Below are 20,592 nucleotides of genomic sequence, written 5' to 3'. Positions count from 1 at the left end.
CCTAAATCATAACCAAGGAATGATAACTTAGGATTTCATTATTATTAGTATAAGTAGTAGTAGTATTGCATTCATTTAAATGTGTGATTTTAATTGCAGCTGGAACTACTATAGCCCTGATAGCAGCCCTTGCTGTTACAGAAAATGAATTAACGCCTTCTGACCAATCAGATTCAAGATTTCAACAGCACTTGTATGCAAAGTTTGTCTTCGGTAATGCTGAAATGATACACCATCACACACGTGACGTATTTTTATCTTTCACTCATCAGAGGGACCGATAGGGGGAACTGTTGTAACATTTTTAGTGAAACGAAAGTGAAACTGATTTGAATTACAGAAATCTTTGACGGTTCCTTGGGCTAAAGGTTTCACTACTACTACTTACTGTTGCATTCTGGGACACCAAACAAACATACTAAGGTAAGTTACTGATGGGCGCTACTGTTTAATGGATGTGTTACTTGAACACAAATCAAGTAAGCTAAGCTTCAAGTTCTGGATTAATCTTGAAAATTCAGGGACACTTGGCATAGACATGAATGCATAATGTTTACATAGAGAAGTGTAAAGTTATATGCAGTAATTCTATGTATTTCAATAATTATATGGTCCGTTGTTTCATTTGGCAAGTTAATGGTAAAGGAATACTTTTCTCCAAAAACAGACTCAGCAGGAAGAATGTTTTTAAGAGGGTATTTTCACAGCTAGAAACCTCTTTAAATGTAATAATAATAATAATAATAATAATAATTTTTCTTTTTTCCATACTTTTCATAGACCCTCTCCAAAACATAATCAAACTATTCAAATTTTATGCTTATTATTTGTGTAATATAATAATTTGGGTATTTATTGCAGCCATTGACATTTTATTTCTGAAATATTCCACAGGCTAATATAAGAACTCAATAACAAATACAGTCATTTTGATAATAGTGGTGAATGATATCCACCTCTGTAGCAAATTATTTTTTTACATTTCTCAGACCACTGGACCGCATTTTTTAAACCAACTAGTGTTCAAATGAATTAAGGTGGAGGAGAAGGAAAACAAACTGGCACAACATGTGCATAAGGACTACTTACTCTTGATCCATGTTACCCATAATAATCAAACAAATAACTTCAGGTTACAACAAAAAATGAACCAGATTTCAATATGTTGTCAAGATATGGTTGTAGATGTTACTGAATTATAGGGTGCATTATTTTTTTCCGACCTGAATGTTGGTTTAAATTTTGGTTAAAAAAAACTATAATAATAATAATAATAATAATAATAATAATAATAATTAATTAATTAATTAATTAATTAATTAATAATTTTTTAAAAACTAATTTAATTTTTTTTTTAAGTTACATATTGAAATCTGTTGTTTTTGTTGTCACCTGAGGTTATTTATCTGGTGAGGACCACACTATTGTTATTTAGGCCCTGATAAAAAAAAAACATAGAACTGAAAGAGGCTGTACTTTTATTTTCCCCATGACTGTACAATTTCATTCTCAGTATTCTTGTTGGCTAAACATTCAAATGTCTATAAAATTATTTCTGTATACAGACTTGCTTGAAGAAAACAAACAGATGTGCAGCAAATGATCTGGGAGAAGTCTGCTAGAGATAATAGCTATGCAACTTGATCCCTTTCAGTAGAAAAGCACAGACGAAGAGATTTCACATGGTGTTGAAGTCTTCACTGCTCTGATTCGCTCCACTGAGAGAAGTCAGGCTGAGCTGCTCAAGGTGATGGAGGAGAAGCAGAAAGCAGCAGAGAGGCAGGCTGAAGGACTCATTAAAGAGCTGGAGCAGGAAATCACTATGCTAAAGAGGAAAGATTTACAGTTGGACCAGCATTCAAATGCTGAAAAATCTCCAAAATATTCAGGTCAGTATTCTTTATTTTATTAAATGAATTTATTTATAGAACACTACAATGCTGAGGGATTTCTCCTCTCTCCTGCTCTACTGTAGATTTACTTCTCCATGTGCAGCCCTCCACACACCAAAAACTGGACTGAGATCAGTATTAAGTCTGATCTCAGTAGGGAGACTCTGGGAACATCTCTGTCTCATCTTCACAAAGAGCTCAACAATGAAATGGATAGAGAAATGCAAAGGTTAAGTAAGTTAACACTATTGGTGTAAGTTTCATGTCAACGTTGGTGGTGGGGATATACAGTATACCAAGCATTGTACCTCACCCATTGTATGATTTGGTGTTGGAAGGCAGTGAATAAAAAGATTTGTGATTCTTAAAAAATTTCAAAAATGTTCCCAAAAACGTCAATATAGCTAAATTAAATCTGCCATTCTGCAATATTTCTAACAGAAAAAAAAACACGATGTCAGACAAAAGTCTATTAACAGCTGTGCAAATACTGTGTGTATACAGCAGAACTTTCAGAGGCAATGGGCTACACCTGCAGTGTATAAGGCAACTGTATGAGAGCGTGTACTCGGAGCCTGGATGGGCAGCACTTCCTGCAAATTATCACTAGGCAGCTCAAGAAAAAGAGCATAGCACTGACACCCACTACTGTCATTATACTTATCTCTGAGAAGGGAAGCGCAGAGTCAAACTTCAGGCCAGTTATGGGTCTTTGTGTCAAAGATTGATCCCTACAGATGATAAATGATGACGGTTTATATAGATGTATGTAGAGAACATAAATTTAGGACTTATAAAAGAACTGCTTTTATGTGTTGCACAATACTGACCTGGATGGGGGTGCAGTGAGAAGCAGAAATGAGGGGAGGGGCTTGTGAAGTGAAGTGGGAGGAGCTATATCATGGTGATAACATAATTGTTTGCCAGGGCAGAAAACGGCACCCCGATATCCAAACACCTTAAGAAATAAAAGAACATGCAAATGAATGTACAAATGTCACAGACATCATCGTCAACAAGGGACAAAACAAGTTTTTAGGAATTTGCCTAAAAATGTTAACAAGACTTTCTATGTATGACAGATACCAGGGCTGTGTTAACTTTATAGCTAGACACATTATCATTTTGGCTGACCTGTTCTGTGAAGATCAGCTCTGAAAATTAATCATTGCACTTGAAAAAAAAAGTTTCATATTCTGATAAGACTTTGAAAATACCTTGATGCTCCTCCCAGGAGGGCAGTCCAGCCAATCAGAACCCATCACCTGGATCTGGTACCTGTTCTTTCCAGTGCACCTGTGCCTGTAACAGCGGCCTGATACAGAGGCGTTGAAGGAGAAATGATCCTATAAAATGAATTACATTATAAATGTTAACGTAAGACATTAGTTTCAATGTTAAATACAAGTTAGCTTTGAAAAGATGCCTTTGTACCTCTCTGATAATGTTTGAGAGAAAACAACGGCTGTCTGAGTGAAAAATTTCTCCACTCCACATCTCTGGTCCACTCCCTGTCTCATTCTCTTCTTTCCAGCATTCACTCTGTTGGAGAGAAAGAAGAGCAGGAGTCAAGTGTAAAAGTAAACACAGCTTTAAAAATGGTAACAAAGACAAAGAGGTGTAGAAGACTTACACCATTGGCTAAAGGTTTGTAAATTCGACAGCCCTCCAGATACTTATCACTCTGGCACACCGCCTTGTGGAGGTGAAGATAATGGCAACCAAATCCACTGAGAGCAAAAGACAGTTATTAAATATCCATACCTTATACAGTATACTGTATGTATATAAGATTACAGTGTGACTGAATCATTTCAATTCAGCTATAGTAGAATCCCTAGATAAACAGATACAGTATCAGTACAGAGTTCCTGAAGAAAGTAAAAGTACCTGCCAGTACAGAAGAAGGGCGAGGACCTCTTACAGGTGGAAACAGACCCAAAGAAAGCACCTTCATCTACCAACCAAGCAAATACATAGATTTTGAGATCTTTTTTATTTTTACTTACATATATGCAGTGCAGTTCATAAATAATTCTATCTTTTTATTTTATTTATTCCTTAATTTACATGTCAGCAATTAGCTGTTAGCAAATTGCCAGTGGGAGATCTGGGAGCAGCCTGGGAGAGTGGGGCCTGCTTCTTCTAAGACACATAAAGTCACCATATCTGCTGCTCATTAAACAACAAAGGACAGCTGGATGCACATATGGGAGACTCTTTACACACTATTCCAGCACATGATAATTTGAACAACATTATATCCATTTTTGAAAATATTCTTCCGTCAGAGGCGGAAAAAAAGACATAATATTTGGTATGTGGGTTCTATATAATTCCCTAATGTAAATACCCTCAAAATAAATCTGACAATCTCATTTTATCCTCTTAGTGAATGAGCCAGAAACAAAACTACAAAAATTCTGCTACTGTCCAGTTGCATACAGATTGCATTATCCGTTCTTGTGGGTTCTTTCTATGCCCATAATAGATACTAAGCCAGTCTTACTCTCTCCCCAAAGCAAGTTCTGGGCTTGGCTGAGGTTTACTGAGTACCAGCCGGTGTCCTGGAGGGCCGAGAGAGTGATCACGTCAATCCGGACCAGAGCCGGTTCTGCCAACATTGCTGTCATAATGGACCCCTGCAGAACTCGAGCCTCCCAATGTGAGGAGAAACCATGAGAATCAGCATCCTGGGCATGATTTCACAAACATGAGGTAGTTTAAACTATGCCTTATTCAATATCTTAGCTTAAATGATATGTGTGTATGTTATACCTGATTTTCTAGTGGAGCTCCCAGGTTATGTGTGGTGTTGAGGTGTGTGTGTAGAGCCTTATTCACATTAGGAGTGTAGAGCCTCATCTGTCCAGACTCATCAGTGTAAATCACCTGACCATGAGAGGAGGAGTCCATGCCCACTACACAGCCCCAACACACTATTACTGCTACACACACACAGCATTCACTACTGTACAAAGTAGTAACAGTAACCACTAAAATACATTTACTAAATAATATGCACTGTAGTGAGTTAATAATCAATATATTAAAAAGTTACTCTGGGAGGAGAGGGAACGGTCTGTCCACTTGCTGAAGAGTTCTTTACTGAAACCCAGCACATGCAACAACTCATGGATCACAGTCTGTCAACAATGTAGGGAAAAACATTAAACACAACTTGCTCATTATTCTGATTCTCATTTATTTCACCCACACATTCACATACACAGATACCTGCACCATGTGTTCATGGCTGAATCCCTCAATACTGAGTGGCTCCCTGCAGATGACCATAACGCCAGCCACTGGTCGCCCCTCTGAGTCGCTCTGACAATGAGCTGAATAGGCCAGCATGCTAGACTAAGAGCAAGAATTAATCATTAATTAATGTCATCAGAACTCATGATGTACCAACTTTGCTAATGACAAATCTATTATTTCATATTTTAATTATAATTAGGCACCCTATTTTTTTGTGCAAACTTATAGTTATAGGGGTTTTTTTTAGATTTCTCAACATTAGCTCTCCAGCCAAAAATTACATGCTACCGAAAAATGTTTGTATGTCAGTAAAGAAAGAAGAATAATATGTAAGAGACCACTTTTCAGAGTAAAGCATGATGAAGGCTGCTGGGTTTTGCTGCAAAAATAAGAAGCGAGTGCGACAGTCAAAGTTTCCAGAAGAACTGTCTGTTTCTGCAAGATGTTCAATAAAACTTACAGCTCATTTCCTTATAAAACTGCACTAATTCTACCTGAAACTACTTTTTGTTAAGCAAAGGGTCATCACACCAAAATGTTTACTTTGTTTTTCAGACAAGCCATAATAAAGGTTTACTGTTGTAAGCTGTTTTCGTGTGTATTTAAACTGTGGAAGTCATTCTGACCTATAACATAATGGATGTAACTTTTTTTTCCCAACATAATAGGAGCGTTAAAACACAGGGATCTCTGATCCCTCCACCTAACCCCATCTTTCAGCCCCCTGATCTTCTCACTATGAACACTACAGATGTTAGGGGTGATATGAGGACAAATATCTTCTTCAACTGAGTAGCCAATAATCCTTAGGATTAACAGTAAACCTGCCTTACCTATGTGCTTGGTATAGACTACAGTGTTTCAAGTCTTCAGCAAATAATGATACACTTAAAGTGATACATGTTTTATAACCTAAAATCATAATTTTACTTTTATACTAGTAAAATACACCTTAATCATTAAACAAAGAAAGATTATCTTGGCCTTAGTCCAATATAAAACACTACCACTGCTTACATCAGCTCTGCATTTATCAGTGCTTTCAGCTTTCACGTAAAGTAGGACATCCGTGTCAGGAAGTCCAGTCCCATCTGGTTTTATCACCTTCCGGTCTGGCTGTTCAGGATGAGGGTAAACAACACAGCCACTCAGGTGGTCATCTGGGATCTGTCAGTCAACACATGGAGTAAGGCCTGAGCACACAGTTTCTATGAACAAAATAATATGTATAAAATGCTGACTTACAGTCACACCTAGACAACTCTCAGTCTGGTAGTTATCACTGGCTTTGCCACACCTGAGGAGTGTGATACAATGCACAGGGTAATTATATATATATATATATTTAAATCTGAGAAATGTCATTTAAATATGGAATGCAACTTTCATTTACATAGTAAAGACCATATAGCACAATAAAAGAACAAATGTAAAATATTCTATGTAATTCAGAGTATATTTACTGTATATTAAAATACTGAAACAGAGAAAGGCAATCAACAGCAGATGTTCTTTGAAATAAATCATAAACCAAAACAGACAATATTAATTAGAGACAGAAAAGGAGAAGAAAATTGACTTGTTGAAGTTGGCAGAGCTGCTGTTCCTCCAGATGAAGCGGCAGTACTTATTGATATCTCTGTTCAGCAGCAGCTTCTTGTTGGCCCTCCATACTGTAGACCAATCAATAACACTCATGTAAAAATTAATTAAAAGCTCTGTCATTGCACATGTGCTGTTTAAATCCTAAACTAAACTGTTCTTCTTAATTTCAATAAGAACAACTTAACTGGTCCAACCAGGTACTATATGCAACGATGTACAATGTGTAGTTGAAAAGTGATGATTGATGATTAAATAAAAACAAAATCTGGAAGTGAAAGGATTCCAGTTAGGCATTGAGCAAACTCTACTCAAAAGTTGAGTTGCTCATTATCTTAAACTGGATTGTTTTTAACAAGCTCTTATCTATAAAGATACACAAAAATATATAATAGATTGTAGCAGCCATCTTAAAACCAAATTAATTTGTATTTATTCATATATGTACACATTTTTAATATGGTCATTATGCTATCTTCTAAAAGTGTGTATGAGCAAACACATCTCTCTTTCGATGTGAGTGTGTAATGAATTGAAACTAACTCTGAACATATAAGCTTCTATTCCTTGTGAGCTAAAACAGTTTTTGTGTGTGTGTGTGTGTGTGTGTGTGTGTGTGTGTGTGTGTGTGTTTGTGTAAATGACTGCTTTAAATCTAGATATAGACACACAGAAGCAATACCTGAGAGTAATTTGGACACCGTGCTGATTGCATCTCTGACAGCTGCTTCTAGTCTCTCCGTTTCCCACTGTGAGAGGATGGGGCTCTCTCTAGGAATCCATGTCTTAATCCTAATTGGCTGTGGGTTATCAGTGACTTTAATCCTAACCCTAGCCATCCTTTTAGATCTTTGAGGTGGAGAATATTGTGATATGACATTCTGATGGTTCTGGATCTGGACATGAGTTAGCCAATCTTCTTGTTCATTGACAGAAACCTCACTCTTCACATCATCTTCTATGAAGGCCCAATCAGATGAGCGTGGTTGATTGTCTGGTGGAGACAGCACCTGGATCGAACTTTGCACCTCATCAAAGATGCACTTTCCCCACACACACAGCACCAACAGCAGAAGAAAAAGAATGGGCTTTGGAAAATACATCATCTGGAAGCTTTGTATAATGTGCAGACGTTTAAACTGTAACACTGGTGAAGTGGTCTTGCACTCATTATATTCATCATCCAGGTTGTAAATCCCTATTCAGAAGCATGAAGCAATCAAATCTATTAAAGAAAATCACAATGTTGAGCATTTTTATGCATATTTTAAACAATAATAAGCATAAAAAGCATATAATTAGTACCAACTCAGTAGTTTCTTGTTAACAAATATCTAAATAATGTGATTAAAATAAGTAATTTTCTGTCTCTGCTCTGGCACTTAAATAAACTAATTACAATTACATGGCCAGTTACTACATTTTCATCATTCTCTCTTGTTTTTGAAATTAATGTGCTATCAAAATAGCTAAAGTTGAGCAAAGATTAATGACAATAAATTTTGTATCAAACATATACAGTTGTGCCCAAAAGTTTGCATATAGTCCACAAGATAAGATTAAACAAAATTTATAAAAATGAATCATTCAAAAGTTTACATACCCTTGATTCTTAATACTGTGTGTCATTACCTGGATGATCCACGACTGTTTTTTTGTGTTGTGATAGTTGTGCCAACAGCAGCTATATGATGTTGAGATCCATCTTTTCACACTGAGGACAACTGAGGGACTCGTACACAACTATTACATGAGGTGCAAACATTCACTCATGCTCAAGAAGGCAACACGATACATTAAGAGCCATGGGGTGTAAACTTTTTAACAGAATGATCAGTGTAAATTGTTAGTATTTTGTCTTCTGGGAGACATGTAAATATCTTATTTAGTGTCTGAAGAGCAGTACTAAATGAAAAAATAAGCTCTTAAAACAAAATAATAACAATTTACAGTGATCAAAAAGTTTACATCCCCCTGGCACTTAATGTATTGTGTTGCCTTCTTGAGCCTTAGTGGATGTTTGCACCTTATGTAACAGTTGAGTACGAGTCCCTCAGTTGTCCTCAGTGTGAAAAGATGGATCTCAACATCAATTAGCCGCTGTTGGAAAGGGGTTAAATATGCAGAAGATGCTGGAAAAGCAAAGAATGTGCATGACCTGTAGGATTTTTCTGAAGAACACTGGGCAGTTTAACTGCTCAGGACAAACAAGGGACTCATGAACTACTATCACAAAACATAAACACAGTTGTGGATCATCCAGGTAACGTCACACAGTATTAATAATCAAGGGTATGCAAACTTTTGAACGGAGTAATTTTTATAAATTCAGCTATTATCTTTATCTTTTATAATCTGTAAACTTCTGTTATGTGAAACAGCTTATTCAGGACAGAACTAAATAAAAAATAACATGGGATTTTTATGATCCCTTTTATTTTGTTAACAGTAACTGAGCATTTAACAGTTGCCTTGACTGAATTAATATTTGACTGAATTATTCTTTGCAGTATTAAAACTGAAACATTTTTTTGTAAATGTCTTTTTGCAGTGTGAAACTGTACTGCATCATCCTTAATATTGTCATCATTATGCCATGCTATGATTTACATTTGTCTCAAACTGTGGTACTGGAGCTTAGCCCTGCTGTCCTTTAACCCCTGTTAACCCTTGTACCCACCACTATTCACAACTGATGTTTCCTTATTGTTTCACAAACTCATACACAGAAGCAGCCTAAAAGCCTAAGACATGTCGATTTTAAAATGCCGGTACATTTAAAATATACTTTGATAAGTAAATCATAAGAACAGATGGAGCTGACCTGTATCGGACGTCCTCGTTTAAAATCACTGGAAACTTCACCATGTGTTTTCATTCCTCTTGAAACCTCTCTCTTTATCACTGTATGCTTCATCTGGATCACTGCTGTTCTTGACCAAGGTGTGAGAAAGAAAATCTGACAGAGAGCACAAGGACAATAGAGGCTTTGATGTGTAAATAACACATTATAACACCTCTTCACTAGTTTCAGTGGAACTGACCCTCTCAGTGCTTCTTTAACTGGAAGTCCTCCCAATCATGCCAGGAAAAAGTTCAAAAGCACAAAAGGAGCTATAAACTGAATTCACTAAACACATAATAATGACAACACAGTCATAAAAGTGCAAATGATTTATTCATTGTGGTTTTTCTAGATCTTTCAGCATATATACAGTGAAACACATCCTAAGAAATTCATCAAAATCTTTCTCTTTTTTTTCCCCATTCCAAACCACAAATTTCTATTGCAATCACCACTGGCGAGAAACGTTACACAGCTAGCCGCTTCAATACATTCAGTAATTAAAAACAATATCAACATGATAAAAAGAGGAGGGGGGGTTCATAAGAGCAAGTGCAAAAGATGATTATAGTTATGGCACTCATGTTTCTTTCACTGTTTGCTGAGCCAAAAGCTGAAATTAGAAGAACAAATAGAAGAAATTCTTTTAATTGTCATTAAAGTAAGGTGAAGTATTTCAGGTCAGTGGTGCGAATAACTGCCTCAGGCACCAAGAAGGATTGTCTCAACTGACTGACTACATTCACACACACACACACACACACACACACACACACACACACACACACACACGTGTTCTTGCCATGCAATAATCTATACATGGCCTGGATAAATTTAAAATCAAACTGAGGCGTAAACATTTGCATGTGTGTGTTTGGCCTTCATGTGCAAGTACATACAGTCACATAGTTTCTAGTGATCTATAGGAAGCTCTATCAAAGGCACTTCTAAAGAATATACACAGCAATGTGTATAGCAGTATCACACACACACACACACACACACACACACAGATATACAAATATATACATACATACAAATGTTAACTAATTGTGAAGAATAAGCCATATAGCATGGTGCTGTATATTTTGCAGAGGGTAAAACACAGGACATGCCGTTTCAATGAGTGTGTTTACATGTACTGATAATTGCAAAAAAAAAAAAAAAAAAAAAAAAAAAAGAATGATTTGAAAGTTCTTAAGTAATTTGATAATCTGAAAAATAGCAATAGGTCTGTACGAGTCACTAAATAACAGAATTTATTTTACTAGCATGGCTATAAGCAGTGACTCTTAATACCAGTAACAAGAATTTATTTTGGAGTTCATAACATTGCAAATGTCACAGTCCTTGTTGTCAGTCCTTGAGCTGTTTCCATTTTCAGTCAAAAGATACATGCATCATCTCCTAAACCTAACAGTTTCCACACATACCCATGTAGAAAAATAAAAGATATCAGCTTAATGGTATACATGCTCTATATAACAGACTAATGGGCTAAAATCCAGGCATAGATGTCCTCTTGGATATAATTTATGATAGTGTAGTGTGCTGTCTGCACATCCACTTAAATATGCTGAAACAAGATGACGACGGCTTGTGCATGTAAACACACTCATTAAAGAGAGGCCAAGGAAGATTTTCTGTGCAACATTTTCTTCCATCTCTGAGTAAGTGCACATCTAACAAGCACAGAGACTAAAGTCTTTGACACATTCATCCAATACTTGACACATTTAAGTCAGGAAAATTAACCTATCCGTGTGAAATAAGGCACCTTGCCAGCACAGACTGCAGACACGATGCCGCTTACATGCTGAGATCATAATTTAGAGGTGAAAAAACAGGGAGGAAGTGAGAAAGACAAGAAAAGTGAAAGAGAGTGCAGTTCATTTCAGGTCAGCATGGGCACATCATCCTCAGAGGTCGTGTCATCGGAAAGAGGGATCAGTAGCACTTCGTCTTCTGAGGAAGAGGAGGAAAAAGACGGGGAAGATGAGAGAGGAAGTGCGGTAGGGGAAGACAAATGTCTGAAACGAGAGATACTTAGCCCCAGAGAATGGAAGAGAGAGGCCAAGGAGGGGCTGCTGGGGGCAACAGCGACAGGTGGGGTCTGACGTGTTTCTGGAGGATCAGCTGGCTGGAGGGAAGGTGGAGTCGTGGCAAGTGTCGTAGGAAGAGGTGGAGGAGGAGGAGGAGGGGGCGGGGTAAGAGGAGGTGGTGCATCCGCTTGTTGTTGTTGTTGCTCTGTTTGTTGGGACAACCCCAACTTTTGTGGCAAAGGCTGATCAGAGGTTTCTCTGGGCACCGCAGAGCCTGGAGGGCCAGACTGTCTGGACTCCTGACCTGTAGGAGCAGCTTCTGTCTGCTGAGTGGTGGAGCTCGTTGTCTGGGAAGATCTAGAGGATGGTCTAGAAATTAGGCCCCACCTACGCAAGCGGCGTATCGCTCGGCGGACAAACCGTGGTCTGCGTCTTCGCCGTGGGGAGGAGATGTTGTCCTGTCTGATGAGCTGAAGCAGTCCTCTCAGAGAAAGTGATGTGGGCTGAGAACGGGAAGAAGAAAAAAATAACAAATTAGATAAACAAATGCAAAAAAACACAAACACCAACCAGAAGCAACAAAGTACATATTATTAAAAAAAACCTCAAACAGGAATTAATATAATTTCATAGACAGTTCCTATTTAAATTCATACCTCATTTGGGTTCTCAGTAGGGAAATCCTCTACAGGAGGAATAATTCCCTGAGCAATCAGCTGACCATAGGAGGGCGGAGCTTGCTGCTGGATAAACTCTGCCTCTTGACGGCTGATTGGGGCAAACAAGCTAGAGAGAGAACAATCATACAGAGCGAGATGTTACAATGAGCAAGTCATCTTACTTAAGCTTTGTCCGTCTACAACTAGTATTTTATCTGTTGCCTACACAGTGACCACAAAATAAAACTAAATCTAAAATATATATACACAATATGAAAAAAATGTTTTAAAAATGAACGTGGGGTTCACCTGTATTCTCGAGTGCGTAGTGAGTACAGTTTGCAGGTGCAGCCCATTGCAATAACCAGCAGCAGACCACACACCAGGCTGCCCACAGTCGCCGCGGTGATGACTTTTCGAGGCAGAGTCACAGTGCAGTTTAGTTCATCGGTGCCATCCTTACAATCGACCTGTCCGTCACAGCGCCAGCTCTCAAACACACACCTGCAGCACCACAGGGCTGGAATATTAGACTCATACACAAACACACCTCTACTGCACCAGAATTCATAAACAGGATGTTATGCTCAAATCACCCAAATCATGCTCAAATGAACGTGCTCATGCATGAAACCCATTTATTCCCAGCTGTTTCATGCATTTGCTAAGACTTTACCCACAAGCCCTTATACTTGAAAGCAAGTGCACTGCTGATGAGCCAGAATGAAATCCAATTGAATCCAATGAAAATCAGATCATAACACAACCACCAACTTTGTGCACTGTCCCTTACTTCCAGCTGTTCTATGCAGAACATGTTCTGTGTTGCATTAAAAATGGATGATTTGCGTGCGGTTTTTATTTCCCTGCCAGTCAAAGATGTTTAAACTGATTAAACTGCAGCAGGTTTAGTGAGGTTGCAGTAAATGCTGGTATGTGCCACAGATCATAAACAGATTAAGTATAAAAAGGTCAATGAGCCTGACTAAAGCAGTTGTTCACACACACACACCTGTCACTGTCGCAGTGGAATGTGCCAGGCTGACACACTTTGCACTCTCTCTCGTCACTCCCATCAGCGCAGTTCAGCTGGTAGTTGCACCTCTCTTTGATGGAATAACAGGCAGGCCGGCCCAGGTGCCCCACCCTCTGTAGTGCCAGTGTCCCACAGGGGAAGTAGCCGGCTGGGCATCCGCCACAGCCATCCTCATCCAGACCAGTCTCTGCGCAGTCCCAGTGACCATCACAGCGCTGCTTCTGCGTGTAGCAGCCTCCCTCTGAGCCCTTACAAAGACCTTCCCAGGGCAGGCAGTAATCAGCGATGCGGTATGTGGCATTGAAGCCCCGCCCCTCAAAGGGCTCCTGTGCACGATAGGTTAGTGACAGCAGACCAGTAGGGGACTCCACCTCCACTGTTTTGTCAGTAGATGTATATGTGACCTGTTATAAAAACAAAGAAAAGAATTACTCCATTAGTCTCCCCATCACACAACAGCTACCTGAGAGGGTAAAATCTAGCACATGCTTTTTCTGAGACATATCACGCCAGCCACCTGCCACTCATACAAAGCCACAGGGCAGCTGAACATACATGGAGGAGACGCTAACTGCATATGTGAGCTCATCAGTCTCATTGAGAGAGGAGTCAATGATTTTGACCCTTATTTACTTCACAGGGTGTCCAAAAAGTCAGGAACTAATGACAGTAAAACTACATACAGTCATGGCCAAAAGTTTGCGATCACCAACAATTTCATGCAATTTTTCGTAGTTAATTAGGTTTAGCTCTGTTTGGGCTAGCTATTGGGCTATTTTGTGCCTCTTTCACCAAATATTGCATGGTAGTCGTGGTGTCTGTAGTGAAAGTTGTGAAGTTGTGTTTATTTTAAATAATAAATTTATAGTTCTTCGCTGTAACAAATCTTACAAGGTGAGTTGGTCTCTTGTGATTTCTTTTTGTTTTACTGATCTTGCAATTTGATATGCTGTTGTAATATTATGCCGAATGAGCGATAACTGACAAACATTGACGTGGGTACTGCACATGCACACTGAATACTGCTTTTAATGACTCTGTTATCGCTTTCTTGTTTTCAGATTTGATCATGGTTCGAGGAAAGGAATTGTCATCAGAGAAGCGTGCGCAATTCTTCATTTTGCACAAACAGCAAATGTCTAGTAGGGAAATTGCCAAAAAACTGAACGTGGCGCAGTCCACTGTTGTCACCACAGTCAAAAGAGCAAGTGAACTTGGTAGTTTCAAGTCACACAAATGTATAGTGATCGCAAACTTTTGGCCATGACTGTATACTTCATATATTATTTACAACACGTACTCTACATGTTCACCCTTACACGTGACGCAGTTTTCCTCAACTGCTGAATCATGTTTTTGCACATTTTGCTAAACATATTTCAGAGTGCCATATTTGCTCTACATATTCCCATTCATTCCTGACTTGTCACACACACTGTATCGTGCATTATTTGGGGTAATAGTGTTGTCTGAAATCAATGGACAAATTATATTTCCTGAATAGGACACTATATTACCTATATTGCAACTTCTGCTCCACCACATTGCATATCAATTTCATTCAGCCCAAAATGTACTTGTCATTATGGATAACAGATCAGCTTAACACTATTACAACCAACTTTAACATAAAAAAATCATTTTAATGTTTCTGTTTAATATTTTGTAGTTTTGTGTTGCTAGATAATCTGTAATATCTTAATTGTTGTATGTAACAAGTCACAATGACATGCATCCAAAGCACTCACTAATAAGCACTGTCTGAATTTTGTGCTTTCTATAGAACAGTGTACAGTATATAGTGAATATTGAACAACGGGGGCACACTACGTTCGAGTTCTGACCACAGATGACTGTGGTATTATAAGGATTCAAGCTTTTATTTACCCACATTTATGCACCCATATACTCACAGCTATAATGACATTGCCACCCCCGGCAGGCTGGTCAGTGATGATAAGGCTGTCTTTAGGGCCAAGTACCAGCTGCTGCAGCTCCAGCTTGAGAGGCCGGGAGTCCTGTGGGTCCACTGACCACACACACTCCATTGATGCCCCCGTCAGTACAGGAGGCACAAAAGAGCCATAAAAGGCATGCAGATTACCCCCACAGGGCCCACCCTGGGCTGGAGAGGAGAGATCAGGCACCCCATGTGGCAGATTTCCTATCTCCATGTTCGGGTTAACAACTGAGCTTGCTGGGATTTCAGTTGGGAATGGTGAGGGCTCATTGTCCGGATGAGGTTGAGGTTCGATAGGGTCACAGTCCTCCTCGTCCGAGCCGAGCTCATCACCTTCCCCGAGGCACTCCACCTGACCATTGCAGCGCCAGGACATGGGAAGACAGCGCTCACTGTAACACTCGAACTCGCCCGGATAACACGGACCACTGTCTGGACAGAAAAATACAACAATATGTTATGATATGATATCGCCATTCACCTGCATGTTGGAAGGAATAATACTACTATAACACACAACAGTATCTGTGCTACCTTTAATGTATGAAAGGTGGAACCCTGAAACTGAGTAGAAGTGCGGAACAAAGTGGTGTGTCACTGTAATGTTTCCCTCAGAGAACTCCATTGGCTTAGGCAGCTCGTATCCACAGAGCGACACGGGCTGGCCTGTAACGGTTGTTAGGCTTAGCCAGCTCCAGCCACATTTGATGAAAAACTCAGAGAAACTTTACAAAAAAAAATAATGATAAAAAAAAGTAGACAGAGAGAAGAATGAGGAATTAAAACTTCAAACATATTTAAAAACACAACAAATTTAAAAAAGACACAACACATTAATTGATGGATTGGCTACTCTAAATTGTCCCATTGGTGTGAACGACTGTGTGCATGGTGCCCTGTGATAAACTGGCATCCTATCTAGGGTGACGTCCCAGTGGTCCAGCAATAGGCAGAATAAATCAGTTATTGAAGATAAATGAATAAATGATCCACACATCTTGATGATGCACAGTCACCATTTTAAGAGAAAAGTTCGTAATAATGTAAAACTGAACAAAAACAAGACTCCTGAAAACCAACTTCAGGTTTTGTTCCTCTTTGGTTGCATAGCATTTTAAATTTCCCTGATCTTAATGGAAAGCACCAGCTTCAACAGTCACAGACCACGGCCGTCATGTCATAATGTAGGTGGATTCTCATCCAAAAGTATTAACATCTGGATAAAATGTGTCTCAGACTTCCTGAAGTGATTTAAGTGATCACATTTAAACCTATTTTAAATGCTTCTTGCTTGCTTGGACAACTGCATGTTGGTTTAGATAATCCCTATCTGGATATAATCCTGATATGCAAGATAGATGAACGGACTGGGCGTAAACATTGATTAAATAGTCCATAAACTCTTTCACTTCCTCATTGCGAGGCTGTAAACGTCGTCGCTGTTTTGTAAGATCACCTTTTAAAAGTTCATTCAGATTGACTAAGTTAACGATATCAAACTTTTCGAATGTGAAATGCGTCTGTATCTCACTGTACCTGAGAATCACACGCTCTCCCACTGGGGAAGTGATTACCCAGCTGCAGTTCACAGGGCCGGGAGGGCCATAGCGGCTGGAACCACGGACTTCTCCTTGTCTTGACTGTAGTATTTTTGGTGGTTTGAAACAATGTGCTGCAAGAAAACATAATATCAATAGTTTGATTATAGCGCATCATAAACATTTATTTCACATCTGTCCTACCAGCTAAGCACTATGAAATTAACAACAAAATGGACATGGTGTCTGGGATATAAACCAGTCTATTTTGCACAGGATCATATTTACTAATTTAATCTTTGGCATAAGAGGAAGGAAGTCATGTTTACAACCCCAAAAGTTGGGACGCTGTGTAAAATGTAAATAAAAACAGAATGCAAATCTCATAAACCTGTATGTTCTGTTTTTATTTACGTTTCGCACAGCGTCACAACTTTTTTGTAATAGGCTTTGTATTTAGTGTTGGAACTTGCCTACAGTGAATAACCATATTACAGACACAAGATACAAAGGCATATAATACAGTAAGTACTATCATAAACCTACACTGGAGTATAATTCATTGTATAAAACAATGAGTCATCTGTCCAGAACAGCCTTAATCATTTCAAGAACTGTACAAGATGTCTGAATGAGATGACTTTTAGCAATGAAATCTTTTCACTCACCTGAATTGGAGGCCAGCTCCAGACTGCAGTGGACTGGAAGGAGATAATAACAAAAAAAATCGACTTGGATGTTAGATTAAGAATTAAAACAGTCACTGAGATTATTATAGATAAAAGATAGCTACAGATGTGGGAGTAACATCCTACACCAAATGAAAATGGATGAACTCTATATGTGGTGAGGAGTGTGACAGGTTGTGACAAGTAAAGCTTGCTTTATTTCAAAATGTATATCAAATCAGTTATCACACACACACCAATCACAGGTAGTCAATACTACTGAAATGTAATGAGCTTAAAGTTCTTTATCTACTGCACTGGTTCCCACAACTGGTCCTGGAGTAGCTCTGCTATTCCTTTAGTCTGTCCAGCTCTCTCAGATCATCATCCTCACACTCCGCTCAAACAGATCAGCTTCCAAAGCTTGTAATATCAGGCTAATACCACCGTCAATGCCAGTGTGCTTGTCTTCTCGTATTATAATTGATTATTAACTAGTTGATCCGAGTCTTTGCCTTAACACGGTCCAACTACTTTGTATAGGTTCAATGCATTGTGACTCCAGCGTTTCCTGTTTCCACTACTTCTACTTAATTTGACATTGAACATCACTGGAAAATGTGTGTGTGTGTGTGTATGAGCTAACAGCAAAGCCTGACTGTTACCACCCATGTTTGAGATTGTTTAAATATTTTCTTATGTTAAACACCATTGTAACTGCACTAGCAATTAGAGATGGGCGATATGGACTTAAAACTCTCTCACGATATTTTCTGGTATTTATTGCGATAACGATATCAGTGACGATATAAATATAGTACCATGCACCACTGTTTTTAACTACAAGTGACAGCTGCATGCAGTCTTGAGAGCCTCAAAAACACAAACATAGATCTTAAAGTCAAACTAATTTTCTGTAACTGAACCAGTTCCAGATTGTAGAGGTACAGTAGCTCCTCGTTCAGCGGTAAACTCCTCCGTATATATATGTGTGTGTGTGTGTGTGTGTGTGTGTGTGTGTGTGTGTGTATATATATATATATATATATATATATATATATATATATATATATATATATAATGTGTTTGTCAGTGTGGGTGTTTGAGCAAGGACAACACTACACTAATGGAGCTATTACAACACATACTGTGTGTTTAGGGGGAAATGCATCCTTACCTGTTAAAAATAAAAGGCTAAAAATCCACAGGCTGTAGAGGGCATCCATGTTGCTATTCTTCCCACAGAGATCTAAAATGTTTCTATCTACCGAAAACTAAACTAAATCACAGTCCATGGTATAAATACTTCATGTCAGTAGATCCATGAGCTCTCCGCCGCACAGGATATCCAGAGACAGGAAGCCTCGTGTGTGTGATGATTTTATCTGTAAATGAGAAACATGAAAAATCACTCAACTGAAACAGAAAGATCTGCTTCCTAACCTGTTGTCCCGAACTGTAATTTCAACCGTATACCAAGAGGAAGATACACAGCGACGGTAGAAACAACGCTCACACAACCACAGTCGTGAACTGGCTCCCCTTCTGCTTCCGTTCCCAGCAATGACGTAACGCTCGCGCTAGGTTTCGACGCAAACACTAAAATGTCCGGAAGTACATGAACAAATACTAAAACGTTCCGTCAGATACAGAGACAGTCTGCGTTTCTCTAGTCCTCATATGAAAGTTTCGTTTTTGACCTGACAAGCCGGAGGAACAGCTATCGATCACACTCCTTCGACTTTGTTAGCCAGTGAAGCTAATGCTAACCGACAGCTGCCCACTCTCTTTACTTTCCGTCCTGTCTTTCTTCAGCCGACTGTTGTCTTAAAAAATAAAAACACCACACTGTTGTAATCAGTTTCACCACTTTACCGAGGACTGATTCGGTTTATATAGCACGAACAATACACTTATCCTACCTTTTTTCCGTCTTCTTTTTGTTTTGTTGTCATTCGCTCTCTTCGCTTCCGTATTGTCCGATACAGCTCTACGTCCGCCCACGCCAACTGCAGTGACGCAATCACGTATATTACGCCCTTGGATTGTGGCGTGTGTAATTTTATATTTTCACCAGCAGAGGGCGACATTGACCCATTGCAGTCTGCTCATTAGAAATTGATTTTAACTTTTCTTCAAGAAGTGAATGAAGAGGCTACAAAATGTTATTATAAATTTATTAGAGTAGCAGATCCTGCTTCCCCATAAACTAACCCAAGAGATATAAAACAATATTCTTTGACCCAGTACTGTTCACTACGTCGTTGCTATTAAAGTGCTACTGTTTGTCAGTTCAGCCAGTGCTTTCTGTAAAAAAAAAAAAAAAAAAAAAAAATTTTAATTCATTAATTAAAGGCTGTCCAGGGGGAGGGCGAGACTTCCTTCTCAATGCCGCACAAGAAAGAAGCATATCGGTGCCTGGCGACTCTCAAACGATTCGTTCATTTTGAATCGAGAGAATCAGTTCTCAAGCAAAAAGACAGAAAACAAAGCTCATAAGAAGGCTGTGTTCTTGTGCCATGCCCTCCCAGCTAACACTGCGTTATCAAAACATTCAGTAAAGCATGATATACAGGATGTACAAAAGTTCTGCTGTAACATTACAACATAAAACCAAAGATGGATACACAGTGTTATTACAAAAGTTACTAACACGATGTTCTCAGGTAGGCAAGTACTAATATGAACATTTTTATTATTATTATCCTTCCTGAAAATATTTTTGAAGCAACATTTGAAGCAACAAATTATAAACATCATAAAATGTATATCATATCATATCTATGCCTATTAATTAAACATTATACATTACAGTGGTGCTTGAAAGTTTGTTAAACTTTTCTGTATATCTGAATATAATGTATATGAGATAGAACGTCATCAGATTTCCACACAAGTCCTAAAAGTAGACAATTAAACAACTGAGACATACATATTATGGTTTTGTAAAATTTTTCAACATCTTTTTTTCTGAGGTGCTCTGAAATCCCCTTTGTTCGTTCCACAAACACGTGTTGTGAAGATTAGACTTTGATAGATCCCTGTTCTTTAAATAAAACAGGGCGCTCACTCATCCCATTGATTGA

General features: G+C 38.6%; 2 protein-coding genes across 2 annotated transcripts; both read right to left on the bottom strand.

The window, feature by feature from the left end:
- Positions 1 to 1,735: 1,735 nt before the first annotated feature.
- Positions 1,736 to 7,861, bottom strand: LOC108267947 (ciliated left-right organizer metallopeptidase). Its single transcript, XM_053681823.1, has 11 exons — positions 7,441 to 7,861; positions 6,736 to 6,829; positions 6,402 to 6,453; positions 6,084 to 6,323; positions 5,130 to 5,255; positions 4,954 to 5,038; positions 4,671 to 4,813; positions 4,402 to 4,585; positions 3,451 to 3,635; positions 3,327 to 3,419; positions 1,736 to 3,238 (listed from the first exon to the last, which is right to left on the bottom strand). The coding sequence occupies exons 1-11, from the start codon at positions 7,859 to 7,861 to the stop codon at positions 3,041 to 3,043; spliced, it is 1,821 nt and encodes a 606-aa protein (XP_053537798.1). The 3' UTR covers positions 1,736 to 3,040.
- A 2,056-nt stretch (positions 7,862 to 9,917) lies between these two features.
- Positions 9,918 to 19,515, bottom strand: lrp10 (low density lipoprotein receptor-related protein 10). The gene is made up of 10 exons (XM_017472454.3): positions 19,429 to 19,515; positions 18,684 to 18,891; positions 17,507 to 17,539; positions 16,837 to 16,972; positions 15,835 to 16,025; positions 15,254 to 15,732; positions 13,317 to 13,744; positions 12,614 to 12,808; positions 12,302 to 12,431; positions 9,918 to 12,148 (listed from the first exon to the last, which is right to left on the bottom strand). Exons 2-10 carry the CDS (start codon positions 18,730 to 18,732, stop codon positions 11,498 to 11,500), a joined length of 2,292 nt encoding a protein of 763 aa, XP_017327943.1. The 5' UTR covers positions 18,733 to 18,891; positions 19,429 to 19,515; the 3' UTR covers positions 9,918 to 11,497.
- Between the last annotated feature and the right edge of the window lie 1,077 nt (positions 19,516 to 20,592).

Source organism: Ictalurus punctatus, chromosome 7 (genome assembly GCF_001660625.3).
Source record: "Ictalurus punctatus breed USDA103 chromosome 7, Coco_2.0, whole genome shotgun sequence".
In the NCBI taxonomy this organism is placed as follows: domain Eukaryota; kingdom Metazoa; phylum Chordata; class Actinopteri; order Siluriformes; family Ictaluridae; genus Ictalurus; species Ictalurus punctatus.
The sequence above is the reverse complement of the archived record's forward strand: the minus strand, read 5'-3'. Positions and strand labels throughout refer to the sequence as shown.

Coding starts and splice junctions, on each gene's coding strand:
- LOC108267947 (XM_053681823.1), bottom strand. CDS start 7,861: ATGTATTTTCCAAAGCCCATTCTTTTTCTTCTGCTGTTGGTGCTGTGT. Junction 3,420..3,450: donor TTACACTTGACTCCTGCTCT/TCTTTCTCTCCA, acceptor GAATGCTGGAAA/GAAGAGAATGAGACAGGGAG. Junction 3,239..3,326: donor TCTCAAACATTATCAGAGAG/GTACAAAGGCAT, acceptor TTCATTTTATAG/GATCATTTCTCCTTCAACGC.
- lrp10 (XM_017472454.3), bottom strand. CDS start 18,732: ATGGATGCCCTCTACAGCCTGTGGATTTTTAGCCTTTTATTTTTAACA. Junction 15,733..15,834: donor CCACCTTTCATACATTAAAG/GTAGCACAGATA, acceptor TTTTCTGTCCAG/ACAGTGGTCCGTGTTATCCG. Junction 12,149..12,301: donor CTACTGAGAACCCAAATGAG/GTATGAATTTAA, acceptor TCCCGTTCTCAG/CCCACATCACTTTCTCTGAG.